Source organism: Telmatherina bonti, assembly GCF_933228915.1.
Source record: "Telmatherina bonti genome assembly, chromosome: 14".
Taxonomy (NCBI): domain Eukaryota; kingdom Metazoa; phylum Chordata; class Actinopteri; order Atheriniformes; family Telmatherinidae; genus Telmatherina; species Telmatherina bonti.
In genome coordinates this window covers 27,247,637-27,263,455 of record NC_136612.1, presented here as the reverse complement: position 1 = coordinate 27,263,455, position 15,819 = coordinate 27,247,637, and the positions used below count along the sequence as shown (strand labels likewise).

At 42.3% G+C, this 15,819-nt stretch overlaps 1 protein-coding gene across 1 annotated transcript; it reads left to right on the top strand.

The window, feature by feature from the left end:
• The first annotated feature begins 655 nt into the window (after nt 1–655).
• lfng (LFNG O-fucosylpeptide 3-beta-N-acetylglucosaminyltransferase) lies at nt 656–7,687 on the top strand. Its single transcript, XM_079252878.1, has 8 exons — nt 656–1,163; nt 4,844–4,892; nt 5,108–5,210; nt 5,301–5,454; nt 5,551–5,636; nt 5,714–5,879; nt 6,002–6,087; nt 6,173–7,687. The coding sequence occupies exons 1-8, from the start codon at nt 702–704 to the stop codon at nt 6,237–6,239; spliced, it is 1,173 nt and encodes a 390-aa protein (XP_079109004.1). The 5' UTR covers nt 656–701; the 3' UTR covers nt 6,240–7,687.
• Nucleotides 7,688–15,819: the final 8,132 nt, after the last annotated feature.

Sequence of the window (15,819 nt, the reverse complement as noted above, 5' to 3'; positions counted from 1 at the left end):
TTCTCGAAGTCCTCTAAATTCTTATTTGGGTCTTGCTTGCAGTTGCAATAATTTCGACACGCTTGAGGGCATCCTCAAAAATCTGAGATTGATGAGAGTGTTTCTGGAGTCTGGTGGGTTGCTGGGAGTCAGGGTAACCCAGGCCTCAGCAGCTGCATGTTGCTCTGAATGGAGCTCATGTCGTTTGGTTGCTGCTCCTGCGCCAGACGGCACTCACTACTGAGAGCCAGAATTTGAATAACAAGTGTTCAAGAATAGCCAACTGTTAAAGAGTCCTCACAAGGTCAGAGAAGAACAATGAGGTCTGTTTGTCTGCTGAGCACCCGGCTTCCACTTGGACAAGTTCAAACACTTGGAGACAACACCAACAGGGAAAGGTGGGATTTACTTTTTTTACTTGATGAGTCACAGAAATGTTCAAATGCAATGCAGATCTCCTCCGGTGACCATTTTTAATTTCTTTTTTATTTATTTATTGTGCAGGGGTGTCAAATTTTCACCTTTTCAATCTGTCAAAGCCAAACAGAGCTGCACGCGCACAGCTGAAACCACGCCCCGTGCTTCATTCGCGGACTTCCCACGGGGCGTGGCTAGCGTGGAAGCTTATATATAGTCCCACGTTACTAACAGCATCATTTCTGCCATGTACGCCGAAGGATTGTAAGTTTAGGACACTGTTTTACCCTGAGAAACGTCACCATATGGACTTTGAGTCAGAACGTCGTTTCGCTGCTTTATATTTGGTTTTTTTTAAATGTTCAATCATGCCGTCAAATAATGGAAAGAAGACAGGGATCTCTGTAGCCTGCACGGTGTGTCTCTGCCTGCTGCTGCTGGGGGTCGTCGTGCAGCATCACCGGGTCCAGGTGACGGATCAGACCTCTGGGGAGGACTCCGGTGCGCGCTCTCTCCTCCAAGACGCAGCGTCGCAGCTCGGGAGCGCGCAGGATAAGAAAGGATTCTCTGCGTACTTCACCAAACTGACCCGAGGACGCAGGGAGGTGGAGAAGCCCGCCCGCTCCTCTGCCACCTCCGCTGAGCCTCCTCCAGCTGAGGACATCAGCGCCAATGACGTCTTCATCGCTGTGAAGACCACCAAGAAGTTCCACCAGTCCAGGCTCAACCTGCTCCTCGAGACGTGGATCTCCAGAAACGTGCAACAGGTAAAAGGAGAAGTGCACAATAAATCTTTCACACACTTTTATGGATGCATTGAATTTACTTTTTGAAAAGTTCAGCACTAAAAGCTTACTGTTAGAGTTTTTTTTTTTGGGAGATTATCTCCAGTTTGAGGACTGGTAATGGCTGGGCTTTGTGGACATGCAGGTGATGGTTGTTTACAGTGTTGGACTGTTCCCTTTGTCACCTCATGACACACTGAAACAGCCCCACAACCCCTGTAAACCGTGCTGAATTTCCTCTGCTTTGTCACTTTTTATTCCCCTCTGAGTGATGCCCCTGAGAACGGAGGGAGCAGTTTCAGGACTCCTTATTCTCCCTCTTTCACCCCCCCCTGTCTCCCCGCTCCCTATTATCCTTACTTTTTGGGTGTCCCTCTGAATGCCCCTGGTGCAATGGATGCTTCACAGCACCGACTCCAGCACTGTCCCCCTTCCAGGACTAACAAAGCGTCTTTCTGAAGGGGGAAGAAAAGCTTTCCCAGCCCCCTGTCTCCCCTCTCTCCATGGGAACTGAGTCTGGGTCAGGCTTACTGGAAAGATGGGAGAACGGGGGCTTTGCTGAGGGGATGCCAGGGACAAAAGGGTGCATCTATAGGAAAGTTTATACCGAGGAGATGCATGCTGGGTATGAAAATGTGTCCTTGAGAAACGAAGCTCTATTAGAAGGTGCACAAAGACGAGGGTGAAGTGTGGAGAAATGTAGTCAAAGTGATTTTTTTTTTCCACCCCACACCCAGAGGTGTCACATCTGATTTTGCAGAAGTCTTTGTAATTAGCCTTGCTGCTGTCACACACTGCTTCCCACTCTTTTTTAACATCAAGTTTGAAGGGATGTTCTTCTCTGGAGACATGTTAGTGTCAGCGATCGTGATGATAATGGGTCCCAGAAGCAATGATTAGTCAAAATTGCCTGCACAGATCACACTAATGACCAAACCACACCTTAGAACACCACCTTTTGTATAGTAATTGGCGTGCAGCTAATGTAGTGGATGATGTTAGTTAACCTATCGAACGGGGACAACAGCAGGGCTGATGGACAGACAGCTGGCATGTGGCTGCGAGGACAAAAAGGACAGGCTGAGCACCACAATGCAAGAGGGAGTTTCAGGAGGAAGGGTGCCAGGTGGTCAGAGGAGATGGAACAAAGGACGGCTTTTACAGCCATATGATGCGTGGAGTTCCCACCATGTACATACGGCCGTCCTCTGAGCTCAGTTATGATTCTCACGCTCAGCTGACGAACATCTGTGGAGTTTTGGTCATTTTTGTTGCAGTTTAGGGAAGAAACCAGAATGCTAGTTCTCTAAAAGCATAAAGTAGTGAGTAGCCTCTTTCATTTGTCTGTGCTTTTTGTACTGAAACTGGGATTTCTTTAGATCTATGCAACTGCAGCTGCTGTTCATGTGAGCCAATGCAGATTATCTCTGTGACAGACCTTCTTAGTCTTTGAGCTTATTCAAATCATGAAAAGCTTCTTTTTTAAACCTCTTTATGTAAATAGCTGTCCTCTTTCGCTAATAAATGGCGGATCCATTGGCTACAAGATCATGAGTTTAAGTATTAAATCTGAAATAAAACGTTTTGCCTGATTAAAAGCAGAAATGTATTTCTGTTGCCCAAACAGCTGACAGTGACATCCTCATGATAGTGTGCCATGCATTCCTCCCTTAAGAGTTTGATAATTAGCCAACACTCTTGACAATAAGTGCTTTTAGTCTTTAGGAAAAGAAAAAAAAAAAGAAGAAACACTTGGCAGTGTAGTAGAGTTAATGAAGCTGCTTTAGTGTGAAGCAGTGAAGGACAAGTGGTCGGCTTACAAGCCTCATCTGTTGCTGCGCTGGCGATACTCTTGAGTTGTTTTCGGAATCATTTGTCCTGACAAAAAGTGCTGAAAAGGGTTGAATGTCTGGGACAGAAGGGGGAAGGAGTCAGGGTGGAGGTGGCTGATGGAAAGAAGGGTGCACGGTGCCCTTCCTTCCTGTGGAGCTGGAGACAGCCAGCCAGGCACCACGTTCAGCTCAGACAGGGCCGTGCCAGTCCTTCCTGTGGTCAGCAGTGCAGGCCCCCCTCAACTCTTTGCTCTCACCTTCCTCCTCCTCTCCTCACCTCATGCTCTCTTACTTCTACTTCACACACAAACATCATTTTGTTTTTCTTATTTCTTTTCAGGCTTCATATTAGTATTCCATAACAGTAAATATTCTTTAAAGTTTCAATTAAGCAACAATGGCTGCAAAAGAAAAAAAAAAAAAAACTTTCCCTGCGAGCTTTTTTTTTCTTTAGTTAACTCCTGCAGCTGTATGCAAATGCCTGCAAACATGCTCAGAATTTACCCAGTGGAGGCTTTACCCAGCATGAAAACTCACAGCATTGTTCTATTCAAGAGTCTCTGGCTGTGTATGTGGCTCAGAAGGGGGGGTAAGAAGAGGAGGAGGAGGGAGGCAGGATAGGGGGCAAAAAAAAAGAAAAAAAAAACAGAAAAAAAAAAAAAGCTGAATGGCCACACACGGTTTTCTATTTACTAATCAGCAGTGAGATTCCTCCCCCCTCCCCCTATCCCTCCCTCTGTTCTGTCAGTACCCTGGCAGCTCTGGCAGCTGCCTCAGTGATTAGGCCGTCTATTCTCCGAGCTTTAAAGCAAACAGCGCCAGCCTCTGATCCCCTCGCCAGTGAAACCGCCACCCTTCCTCAAACAAATACAAGCACACGGAGAAACATCTGCTTGAAATTTGCACCGCAAACTCTTGGAGCAGCCTGAACCTTGTGCTGCAAAAGTAAACTTGAGGAGTCAGACGTGTCCCGTCTCAGACTTGCAGTTGAGACAAAGTGCTCTGTGGTGAGGCACCGCGACCCTGCGTGCAGAGACACGCGGTGCAGATAAAGAGGCGTGATGTGCGGCAGGTGCTGCCTCACCTGAGGCGAAGAGTAAACAGACTCCTGGCGGTTCCAAAGCCCGCGGCCTGCCGCCTTTTCATCACCGCCACTGAGAGTCTTGCACCTGCTCGGTGTGACTATCCCAGAGAGAGGCGTAATCCCTTCCTGCTCCTTTTAAAGTGTGTTCCTGCAAGGTGTGCTTCTTTGTTCACTTCTTTTATGACTAATTGCTGCATTCAGCGAGCGTCTGCAGTCTCGTGGTTTAACTCCCATGATTTTATGAGTCTGTCAGTCACACAGCTGTGGGGACAAAGAAAGGTTGAGAGGGTGGCTCGTCACGACTGTAACATTTTTATGCCACTGTTTTAGCAGAGTAAATACGTTGAGGCTTGGCAGCAGGTCCCTGCAGGGCGAGGGGCTCAGCCAGGGGACGTGGTACATGAATGGGGTGTGTGTGTGTGCGTGGGAGGCGGACAGTCTGCCTCCTCCTTTGTTGTTTGTCTGGGATGCTTTGGGGTGGCTGCATAGTTGCCATGGAGAGAGTAAAATGCAGGACAAAAGGGCTTTATTAGAGCAAGGGGGGGCTGTTTAACTCAGTGTGCTTTCCACTGCATAAAAGACGCGTTGATTGATGCTAATCACAGCAGCTGGATGCGAGGAAGAGCCACTTTGTGTTGCGCTTGAGCGTGTGACCACTTCACATGATCGGGCAAAGTTGTTTTGATGTCGTGGCTTTGCAGACTGAGTCCTCTTATCTGTGATTTCCGCTTTTTCTTTTTCCACAGACATACATCTTTACAGATGGAGAAGATGAGGAGCTAAAGAAGAAAATTGGTAAGATATACCAGGAAACTTTCATGCTGAGAACAGACATGTGCTTTGTTTGATTAAAAAGGAGCCAGTCATGACAAACCAAATCATATTCTAAATGTCATAAATAAATTTAAAAAAAAAGACCCTTTGGGTTCTTTGCCACTGGTATTAAAACACACAGAGCTTCCCTTGATGATGCTTCTCATCCTCTAAACTCTCTTTCATTGTGGTCACAGGGAGTCATGCAATTAACACCAACTGCTCGGCAGCTCATAGCCGACAAGCTCTGTCCTGCAAGATGGCGGTGGAATACGACAAATTCATCGAGTCTGGAAAGAAGTAAGCTTCACTTTTTAAATGCAAATCTACTCGTCATTCATCTGAGTGTGTGACTCTTATCATTCTTTTTTTTTTTCTCCTGCTTCATAGATGGTTCTGTCATGTAGACGATGACAACTATGTGAATGTTCGGACTCTGGTGAAGCACCTGTCCCAGTATCCCCACACCCAGGACATGTACATCGGCAAACCCAGTCTGGACCGGCCCATAGAGGCCACAGAGAGGCTGGGCGACAACAAGATGGTACTTTCAAGCATCTTCTGATACTAATTCTAAAAAAAAAAAAAGTGTCTGGTAATGCTGAATATAAACCTCATTTTGTATTATTTTTTTGTTTAGAAACCAGTCAACTTCTGGTTTGCCACTGGAGGAGCAGGCTTCTGCGTGAGTCGGGGTCTGGCGCTGAAGATGAGCCCATGGGCAAGGTAAGAGTTTTTTTTTTTTTTTTTTGGATTTCCACCTCAGCAACGCTGACTAGATATCTCTATGTTCACCATCTCAGTGGCGGTCACTTCATGAACACAGCGGAGAAGATCCGTCTCCCTGACGACTGCACCATTGGCTACATCATCGAGTCGGTTCTGGGGGTCCCTCTTACCCGCAGCAACTTGTTCCACTCCCACCTGGAAAACCTGCAACAGGTCTCGCGATCTGAGATTCACAAACAGGTGAGTCTTACGGAGCATCTTCTTTGTTTTCTTCATGCAGGTCATAACTCGGCATGAAAGTGGTTCTCTGCTTTCTTTCTTTGGTTTTTATTTGTTTTTTTTTTTGCTTTTATTTCTTCCAGATCACTCTCAGTTATGGGATGTTTGAAAACAAGAGCAATACCATCAGTTTGAAAGGGGCTTTTCCAATTGAGGAGGATCCATCAAGGTGAGAGATTCTTCTGCTTCAGCTCGCGCTGCCGATATAAAGACTTTCCTTCAATCTAACTCTTGTGTATGTCTCTCTCCACCAGGTTCAAGTCTGTGCACTGTCTCCTGTATCCAGACACTCCGTGGTGTCCCCCCCAGGTTGTCCTCTGAGGCAACCACTCCTTTCTCATCCTCGTCCCTGTCGCGCCTCGGTATCTGAAAGGCTAACAGGGACCAGTGTTTGGTATCAGACCGTGTAGCTGCTGTGTTCTCGCTGCAGCGGTGCACGGTCTAACGGTTTTACTGGGCTGCTGTGCGGCCCGCCTCGGGACTTTTCCTTCCTGTCCGGAGCCAGAACCTCATCCTGAAATGTTCGGGTGGAGGACAAAGGCTTTCAGAAGGAAACTGCTTTCACTGTAAAGCTTTGCAGGCAATCAGTCGAGCTTTGTGGTGTATACGTTGCTTGTAAATGTATCTGCAATTCTCATAGAATGTATCGTCATATATTCAGGCCTTTTGCCAGCTTTACATTAACTTTGTTTTGCTTTTTAAATACACAAAGCCACTCATGTTTTATGTTTGGCTTTGAGGCTTGTATTCCATATAATTTCCTATGCCAGGCATTTGTTTAGTTTTAACTCAGATGACTCCGGATAAATATTGTAATATGAAGATGTGCTTTTAACTGAACAGTGTTATATTTTCCACTAAATGAGCTGGCAGTTGGCAGATTTCCAAATGCATCCTTTTTTTGGGGCCTAATCTGAAGTATATCAGGACAAAGCACTTTTCCCTTTCTAATATTTTACAGTAAACAAACCTAGTTTACGTCCTTTAATGACATACTTCAGATTTACGTCCCAACTAATGAAAAACAATAACCCCTCAAAGTCTCATTTTCTATTCATTTCTATGTATTTAATAAGACTCCTTGCATTAGTTACAATCAGGGAAAAGTGATGAGTAGAAGAGATCTTGCTTGGGGGGGGGGTTCAATCAGCTTTGAATTGCTTTGAAAAGTCATGTTTTTTTTTTAAAGTTGCACAGCTGTGTTACAAATGAGCCGATGTCTGCCTCTCACCTTTCAAGACACAACAGTGGAAAATAACCAGCTTTTCGCCAGAATGTCATTTAATAAAGTAAACCCAAAACGGGGGGGGGGGAACAACCCAAACACACACACACAGACACACTAAATAGTAACACCCATAGAGCCACAGTCTATAATAGTTTGCACAAAAGACTGCTGAGCTTCTGTGATGGTTCCATATTTACTGGTAATACCTGCTGGCTGCTGTTGAGCCTGGGAGTTGAGAGCAGCATCGGTGTTTCCACATGGAGGTGTTCGTTCCCTCTGTGTCGTCTCTCACCCATGTTGGGTTACGCTAAACATCTTGATCGCAGTATTGTGTACTGCATCTTTTGTTTAATATGTAGTGATTGTATATGCTTAGAATGTAATTTTCCTGTTGTGGCTGACACTTTTAATGACCTGGCCGTGTTTTTTTTTTTTTTTTGTATTGCTTTGAACTGTGCTTAATGACTGAGCTGTATATTCTCCAGTATCTGGAGGGTTCGAACAGTTCATTCCCAATACTGCCTTCTCAGGGATTATGTGCTGATCCTGGTATTAACTACCATGGGACCCACGGTGGGGCCTAAAACTTTGAATAAAAATGCATAACCACTGAGAAACTTAACACCATTGGTAATGTTTTTATTGTGATGTTCAGAAATATCATGCATTTGATGATTTTAGAGACACCAGCTTCAGTCAAGTACCAAATCTGGCTGCATAGAAATAAATTTGCAAACACTGAGACAGAGAAGGAAGAAATTATATGGAGCAAGAAGTTCAAGGTTTTGCTAGGATCTTAACAATCTGTCAGCTTTGACAACCTTAAAAAGTGTGAACAGGCTTCATAAGGGGCAAGTCTGCAAGATTGATCAAATATCAGAACTACAAGCTTTTTGCAAGACGAACAAGTGAGAAAAACCCAAAAAACAAACCGAAAAGCTTAGCAGGCAACCAGAACCGTTCACACCAGAGATATCGTCTCGCCAGTCCTTGAGGGCCACCGTCCTTCAGCGTTGCCTGCTTCAATATGCCTCATTCAACTGAATGGATTAGTGTGCAGCACGTTGGCTTTGAGGGACACATTTAAATCCTGTGGGACAGTGGCCTTCAAGGACTGAAGATTGAGACCCCTACTCTAAAAAAAAATGGAACCATAAAGAATGGTAAGCACTGAGCATTTCTTTTAGAAGAAAACACCACAGTGATCCTTTTAAAAACATTACAGAAATGGGTCATTTTCAATGCTTTTCAGAAGTGAGGTGATCTTGTGTTTGGCATTTCCACTAACAGATATTTTGACTCTTGAGTGCCCAGACTTTTCCACTATTGTGATGGATACTTCCAGAGTACCTCAAATGTAAAGAGAGAAAGAACCTTTTAGAGAAGAAGAATGCAGTAAAATACAGAATATGGAGGAAAAATGAGTTTCATCAGAAGTAGCACGAGTTGGCAGAACTGTAGCAGACACAAAACTAAGAATCCATCATCAAAGCTTCGCATAGGAGACAAATTACTCGCAGCAAACATCCTCACCACAAACCATAATCACAGCTTTGTCCTCCAGAGATGTATACTGGGAAAAACTGCAGTCTTTCATGTCTCTAAAGCTCATGTTTAAACAGAGCATCAGTCTATTTCATCCTGGTTTTTTTTCTCGTTGACTCAAAATGTTTCCCATAAATCTGACCAGGAACTTCCAATCATGCATTTTATCAGACAGAATAAATGGGGCAGTTTGATTGATCAGTAGTTTTAAAGCAGTTTTTTAGGGGCATTGGGTCGATGATTTGTTTCCTGACAGGAAGGAGAGAGGGATCCATTCCCTGGCGAGGCACCCATGGGAAAAGAGGGCATGTGGCTTAAGCTTGAAACGCTTGTATTATAAATCTGGCAGGCTGTGTATTTGCAAACAGTAATCAGATCAGCAGCTTCTTCTTATCCTTCCAAAGATAAAGGTTTTTATGTAAACAACAAAATCATCAGTGTCTTTGTCCAATCCGTCTTTAATCTTTATAAACTCAGATTTTTCGAAGCTTAAAGTGGGTGTCACTTTTTTCTTTTAAATTCAACTGTTAAATAATTAAAAATCAATCAGAAACAAAAGTGAATGTGCAGCTTTGTGTACACAGGAGGAGTAAAATCTGATCCATTTCGTCAAGCTTATTTGTATTGGCTCTGGATCATTAATCCATCAAACACACAACATCTCTGAGTAGCTGCATGAACAGCAGTAGTTTATATCATTATTGTCCTTCCGTGGTTTTCCACAGTCCCTTACTCTTCCCTTAATGTTTGCTTTTGCAACGAAGCCTGTTCCCATACCAGCAACTGCCCAATAATACAGACTGAGCTTATAAGCGTACACTATTAGCATTTCAATTTACACATGGAGCTGAGGCCAAGTTCCCCCCACTCATGCAGGGAGACGGCCTGGACAGAGCCCAGGGATTTGTCCCACAGAGGAAGCAGTTTGGACAAACTGTGCAGCTGCAGCTTGTTGACATTATGCTCAGTTTATAATCCAATTTGAATTAATAACTGTGAAAAATGAGCTGGTATTTTGTGTTTGTTACCATTGCACCAGTTGCAAACTGTTACTTTATAGTCAAACAACACACACAAAAAGGGTTTCGACTTGTTTTCGAGGCAGAAAATCGTCACATTTTTTTCAACATGTGACAGCTTGAAGATGGTTTCATTTAGTGGTTCATCAACTTAACTGGGAAACCTGTGAATGGAAAGCACATACATGTAATGACAACCAGAATGCTCCTAGTTTTGCAGATTTGGCTGTTTTCCATGTACATGTATATGGTGCGTTGACGGGTGAGAGTTTCCAAGAACACAGATGTCTAACAGCTCACGTCTACCGCTGGTCCACTACCTGCCTATCAGTGAACTGTGATGAAGCATTACTGGGGGGCTGTTGTGGCTGATTTCCAGTTTGATAAAGAATCCAGTATTTCCAATTATCTATTACTTCTGTTTACAAAACACATGGAGCCTGCATGACTTGCGTCTGTCTCAGTTTGGCTCGCACTTACAGAGATTTGCATCTTTTCTAAAGAAAACTCCAATGAGACACAAGTTTCTCTGCCACTGGTCATGAACCAACAGTCTGGGCAGAAAGTGGTTAAAATGTTTTGCACGCTGCAAAACTTTCCATGAGTCTTGCTCTTTACTTTGGTCGTCTGACTGTTTCGGCTGTTTTTTTTTTGGCTCACAAGTTTTTCTGAAATAAATAGAATTTCGTTTTTTAGTTGCATGTTTTTATTCCACCGATATCCTCCTCCTAATGTCTTCCATGCCTTTGAACAACATCTTTTTGTTAATGTTAATTCAACATTTGGTTGAATTAACATTCCTCTTCTCTTTACATCTCAACCAACCTGTAGGAAATCTTGAGGCAGGGGTGTCAAGGTTCAGTCCTCAAGAGGCGTATAATCCAGGTGCAACAAAGTAGAATTCCTGCCATGTTTTTGGATCTACCTGTGCATATAGAACAGACGTTTTCAGGCTCATCTACCTGGTAGTGGAGCTGATCTAATTAAATTCAGCTGGTTTAGTGACTGGTTGAAACAGCTGAAACAGGACTTTTACTTTATGGTGCCTGGATTATACACCTCTGACTATCCTGCAACTTTTAGATGCAACCCACGTCAAACACACCTGAATCAAATGGGTCAGTTCCCTCATCCACAAGCTATTTGTTTGATACAAGTGTGTTGGAGAAAGGCTGCATATAAAAAGTGCAAGATGGTAGATCTCAAGGAACGGACATGGACACAACTGTCTTAAGGCAACACTGCAGTTTGGTTCTCCAAATACAAGAAACTTCTATGTTATCAGTGTTTACAAAAAGACTTTCAAATACAAGTTTACTGAGAAACATTGCAGAGACATTGTCTCATGGTTCTGTTTATGCACAATACACGATGCAGTTCTACTCTCGGAGAACTTCGAGGAAACATTCGGCCAATACCTAGACAAACGATGTATTTGTATTTATTTCAGGATTAAATTCAAAACCAGTATGGGGCTATAACTCATGGTCAAGCATTTGACCGCAGATTAAGAGGTCTCTGGTTTAATTTAGATATCCCCTAATGTACTTTAAGATGATAGGTGAACATGCAGTATGTAAAGCAATCATAAGATCAGACCAAACCAACAATAGACACACTTTATATTCAGTCGCAGAATGCTCCAAAGGACTGTCACCTGTTACAAAAAGCACATCAGATCAAGAGCAATTGTCTACACACGATCAAGTTCCATAATATGTATAGAAAAATTTACATGTAGTGTAATAGTGCTTTAATCAGAAAAACGGGATACAGATAGTTTATTTATATAGCAGGGTGAAAAGTAGACATGGCAACTCAGCTGCTTATAGTGTGTCAATAAAAAACACTGTAAAACCCTTTGTTTACACTTAAGACAGATTCAGTAGTTGATAAGAAGTTGGATTGTTTCCACTGCGATTGATAAACAGGTCTACCAGGAACAGAGCACGTCTGTTCCCGTTAGACCCCCTTATGTGAGACCAAATCTAAACAGCAGCTGGAAAAAACTAACCAACAACCAGAAGGAAAGAAGTGAAAAACAAGCCAGAGACACAATAGAAAGGCAAAGTAAAGCCACATGTCAACATGGAAATCTAAAACAAAATGTCAAACAGGAACCACATTTTTTGGTTCTTTTATTTGAGGTGAATTGCAGCTGGATTACTGAATGTGCTCAAGAGGAATCTCACACAGTGTGACACAAGATGCACAAAAACAACACCTTAAGTAAAAAAAAAAAAAAAAAAAAAAGCAATGCAAATGCAAAATGATTACGAGAAAGTCTAAGAAAAGATGCAGAAGAGACATAATACATTATTTCCATGCTGTTGTACGTTGTGATGACAGGAAGAAGGTTTTAATAAGTTTGTTAACACCTTGCAGAGCAGTCTGTTTTAAAAGAAAACTAACACAAACACCTCTGTGTGCCTTTTTACACCTCCTGTCAGTGCTCTGAGCGGAAAATGTGAAATTTCACAACTCTTTATAGTCGCACACCTTGCGTTTGTTTGACTCACAGCAAAACAGCAGCTCTAACTGTCAGTTTAATGGAAAACCCCATGTAGGCGGAGGTGATGGAAGAGGTTTGGTGAAGTACGGATGGATGCCAGAGAGGGACATTCCTCAGGGTTGCAGGGGATTACAGACGCTGGCCATTCACACATTGTCTTCATGACTTGCCTTTGCTATATCAGTCAGTCTCCAATTAACAGCCTGCATTGTCTGCAGGATTAGAAGTGGTGGGACAAGCCCGGCTGGCCAGATCTCACAACAACTGGCACAGACCTTAATCCCACTCAGCATGTGCTACAACCGCCAACCAAGTGGGAGTTTACCATAATCCAGGTATCATATATCCACGCAGTGGAGAGACTTGAACTCTGTGAGCAGCTTTTTGAGTGGAAGACGAGAGGAATGTGGAGAAGGATCAGCTAGACTGAAAGATTCTTTTTTTTTTCACTCAGCTGAAACGTAGTGCAGAAGTGTTTTTTTTTAACTCTTTCTTTTACATTTCATTTGAAACTACAGAGTATAGGACAGCACATCTTTTTTTCCGTTCTTTTTTTTTTCCAGCCACATTTTTGAGCATTTGTCCAAACAAATCAGCAACCAAATTTGTTTTTATTTCTAATAAAAAATCATATGATCATGTATATATTATTACTATGATATTAATGTCATTCTAAAAATGACCCTGTTGTTAACCATCGTATATAAGCAAAGTTTTAAACAGCAAAAACCTTCTCATTCTGCCATTATGTACTGGTTTCATCCAGCCAGAGCTCAGGAGGGGAATTGTGGATTACTAAATTATTTAATTTTTTTTCATCTCATGTACACATGGAAACATTTATATATCTTTAAAACCACCCCCCAAAAAACAATGAACTATTTTTCAACTAATTAGATAATTCAGTCGCATGATAGGATCTTCATTAAAAAGAGAATTTTAAAAATATACATGTTTAATTAACCCATTATGACAATTCATGGTAAAAACTTTGCTCAAAATTCTGTTGAACACACTCAGATTTTTTTTTGATCTTCTACCCCTTAATAGACACCAGAAAGCAGAAGATTACACTGAAGGAATTTTGACATGGTAATAAATTGTAACTATTCCTAAAAAATGTAGGTAATTTTTCATTTTAAATTTTGTTAAAGGGACAAATCAAGATCTCATATTAAAAAAATTGGCCATATCTGATCATTTTTTCATGGGTTTGATCTTTATGGGTTTAACTAGAGGACAATTTAACCCCTTTGTAAAGACTACTTTTGGGTTTTTCATAGTAAAATGAAACGACTCAGAATGAGTTTTGTAGATGGACTGACCTACAATCCATATCATCAGTGCATCATAAATGAAAAGAAAACCTCATAAAAAGAAACATGGACCAGATCCAGAAACTCAGCAGTCTTATCTAAGTCTCAGTTTGTTTAATGTGGACTTGAGGTGTAACACTTTGCTCTGGACTGACTAATTAGTTAACCTGAAAAGCTTTGATCTGACAGAGAGACTGATCAGCTGAAAGCAGCAATACATGAGTCATGTTACTACATTCATTGTGCATATTCCTGATGCTGTCATTGATCTGCAAGAACTGCAACTCACTGCTTTGTGTTCCAGCTTGGAGCGTCACATGACTGTTGTTTTTGCTTTAAAGCACTGCATTGTATTAATCCCTGTCTGTTTTGGACAATGGCTGATTCAGCACAGAAACCCAGGAAGATATTATTAAATGAAGTGAGAAAAAAAAAAAACGTGACTGAGTCAGCATCAGACTGACTTTTACTCACTGAAGAGAGCTCAGAGGAGAGACAGGGTGCAAGACACCTTCATTAGTTAAGAAGTGCTGCTTTAAGCTTGCATCCTGAAGCAGAAGCTTCCAGGAAAGGACTTTTTATTTCAGTACTTTACAAAGGCAAACAGAAAGCTGTGCACGTGAAAACAGGAATGCTTTGTGGTGAAAGTCAGACGTATCATACACTCAAAACAATTGGAGCATTATTATAAAAAAAAAAAAACATAACAGTAGAGATTCTGAACTGTTGAGCAACTAAAGTATTTTTTTCTCCAAATAGAAGTTAGTCTCCTGATTTCCCCTGAGAGATGATGCGATATGTTTTTGTCCTAATTCAAAAGGCCCAACTATGATATGTAAATTGTTTTGGGGAATTTGTTGCACGCTTATCAATCAGGAAATCTTGTATTCCCAGTTAGATGACGTAATGCGATCAAACCTCATCTGTGATTCATTCTGGTGTCATGTTAAACCAGTGACTCATAACAAATTTTTTACACAGAAGATGACTTTAAAAGAACAGGAAGGAAAGGAGAAAGATGCTTTCAGAAATTCACGAAGCGTCTCAGTGAGCAGAAGTGAAAAGGTGAAGACAGCAGACGGCTCCTACGTGCTCCCTCTGTTCAGCCGGGGCGATGTGCACAAAGGAGGAGCTGAGGTGTGATTAACGTGGGCTCTGACTCCCAGGATGCCGTTGCCTCCCTCTGAGCTTTGCTACATGAGAGACAAACCAGACGCCCTGTTTCCTTGACTCCCCTGTGAAGCAGAAAAAAGGAGGTGCTCATGTCCTGTGTTTGTTTGCTGCCTAATCTCCACTGTGTTGACAAGAAACTAAGGAATGAGAGGAAAATGTGAACATTATGAGCAGAAATTTGTGTCAGATTTGACCCAAATGGAAACAACGCGCAGTTTGAGAGACAAGGACTTTAAATATTTATGGAAAATTTAGTTTTGAGAAAAACAATAAAAACATTTTTGATTAAAAAAAAATGTATAAAAAACAGAAGTTTAGTGGTTTAAACTGACACAGAATTTCCAGGTTTTGTTTGACTTCGCAAATGTGTTTGTAGGAACCAGAAACGTCTCAGTTTGGAGAGTTGGAGGATGGAGGATGATGAAACTGCATTTCTAAACGGGACTGCTGCACTGCCTCGGGAGATTTTATCTCTCTCGTGTGTCTTCCCTGCCGTCCTGCAGCTGCTTGGCACCGAGAAGACTGAGAAGAAGGAGAGCCTTGGTCTGACCACTTGGCAAAGAGCCCAATCAGTCAGGAAGTGTCAGTTTTGGGGGGGGGGTTAGAGGGTTCAGGCACTCCTTTCCCCTCCATCCTCCCCTTCTCCATTCAGCTCCTCACCTCAAAGCATTAGTAATGCATTCCTCCAGTCCAGCAACAAGCAGGGTAATTCAATTTCCTCGACAGTGGGACCGTGTGAATTACATTAGCATCTTTAGCTCTCTGTTGAGCAGGCAGTAAAACCCTCTCGGCTCCGTCATGCTTTGTTTGTTTCCTTCTTTGTCGAATTCAGTCCACACAGTCAAAACACAGCAGGAGTTCATGAGATGACGTAACTGCAACAGTCATCTTATGATCCTTCATACATGGAAAAAATATGACTCATAAAAAGCATTTGGCTACATAAAACTACTCCTTTTTTAATATTCATTTTTTTAAATTTAATAATTAAAAACTGATGCATTGTTGGTTGCAAAGATGATGCTAAACAAAGGGCTGCTGCTTTGCAGAAGTTCATCTCTGTGTCTGTTCTCTCATTAATTAGTTTGCACCCCCCTCCCCTCATACT

Coding starts and splice junctions, on each gene's coding strand:
- lfng (XM_079252878.1), top strand. CDS start 702: ATGGACTTTGAGTCAGAACGTCGTTTCGCTGCTTTATATTTGGTTTTT. Junction 4,893..5,107: donor GGAGCTAAAGAAGAAAATTG/GTAAGATATACC, acceptor TTGTGGTCACAG/GGAGTCATGCAATTAACACC. Junction 5,455..5,550: donor GGCTGGGCGACAACAAGATG/GTACTTTCAAGC, acceptor TTTTTTGTTTAG/AAACCAGTCAACTTCTGGTT.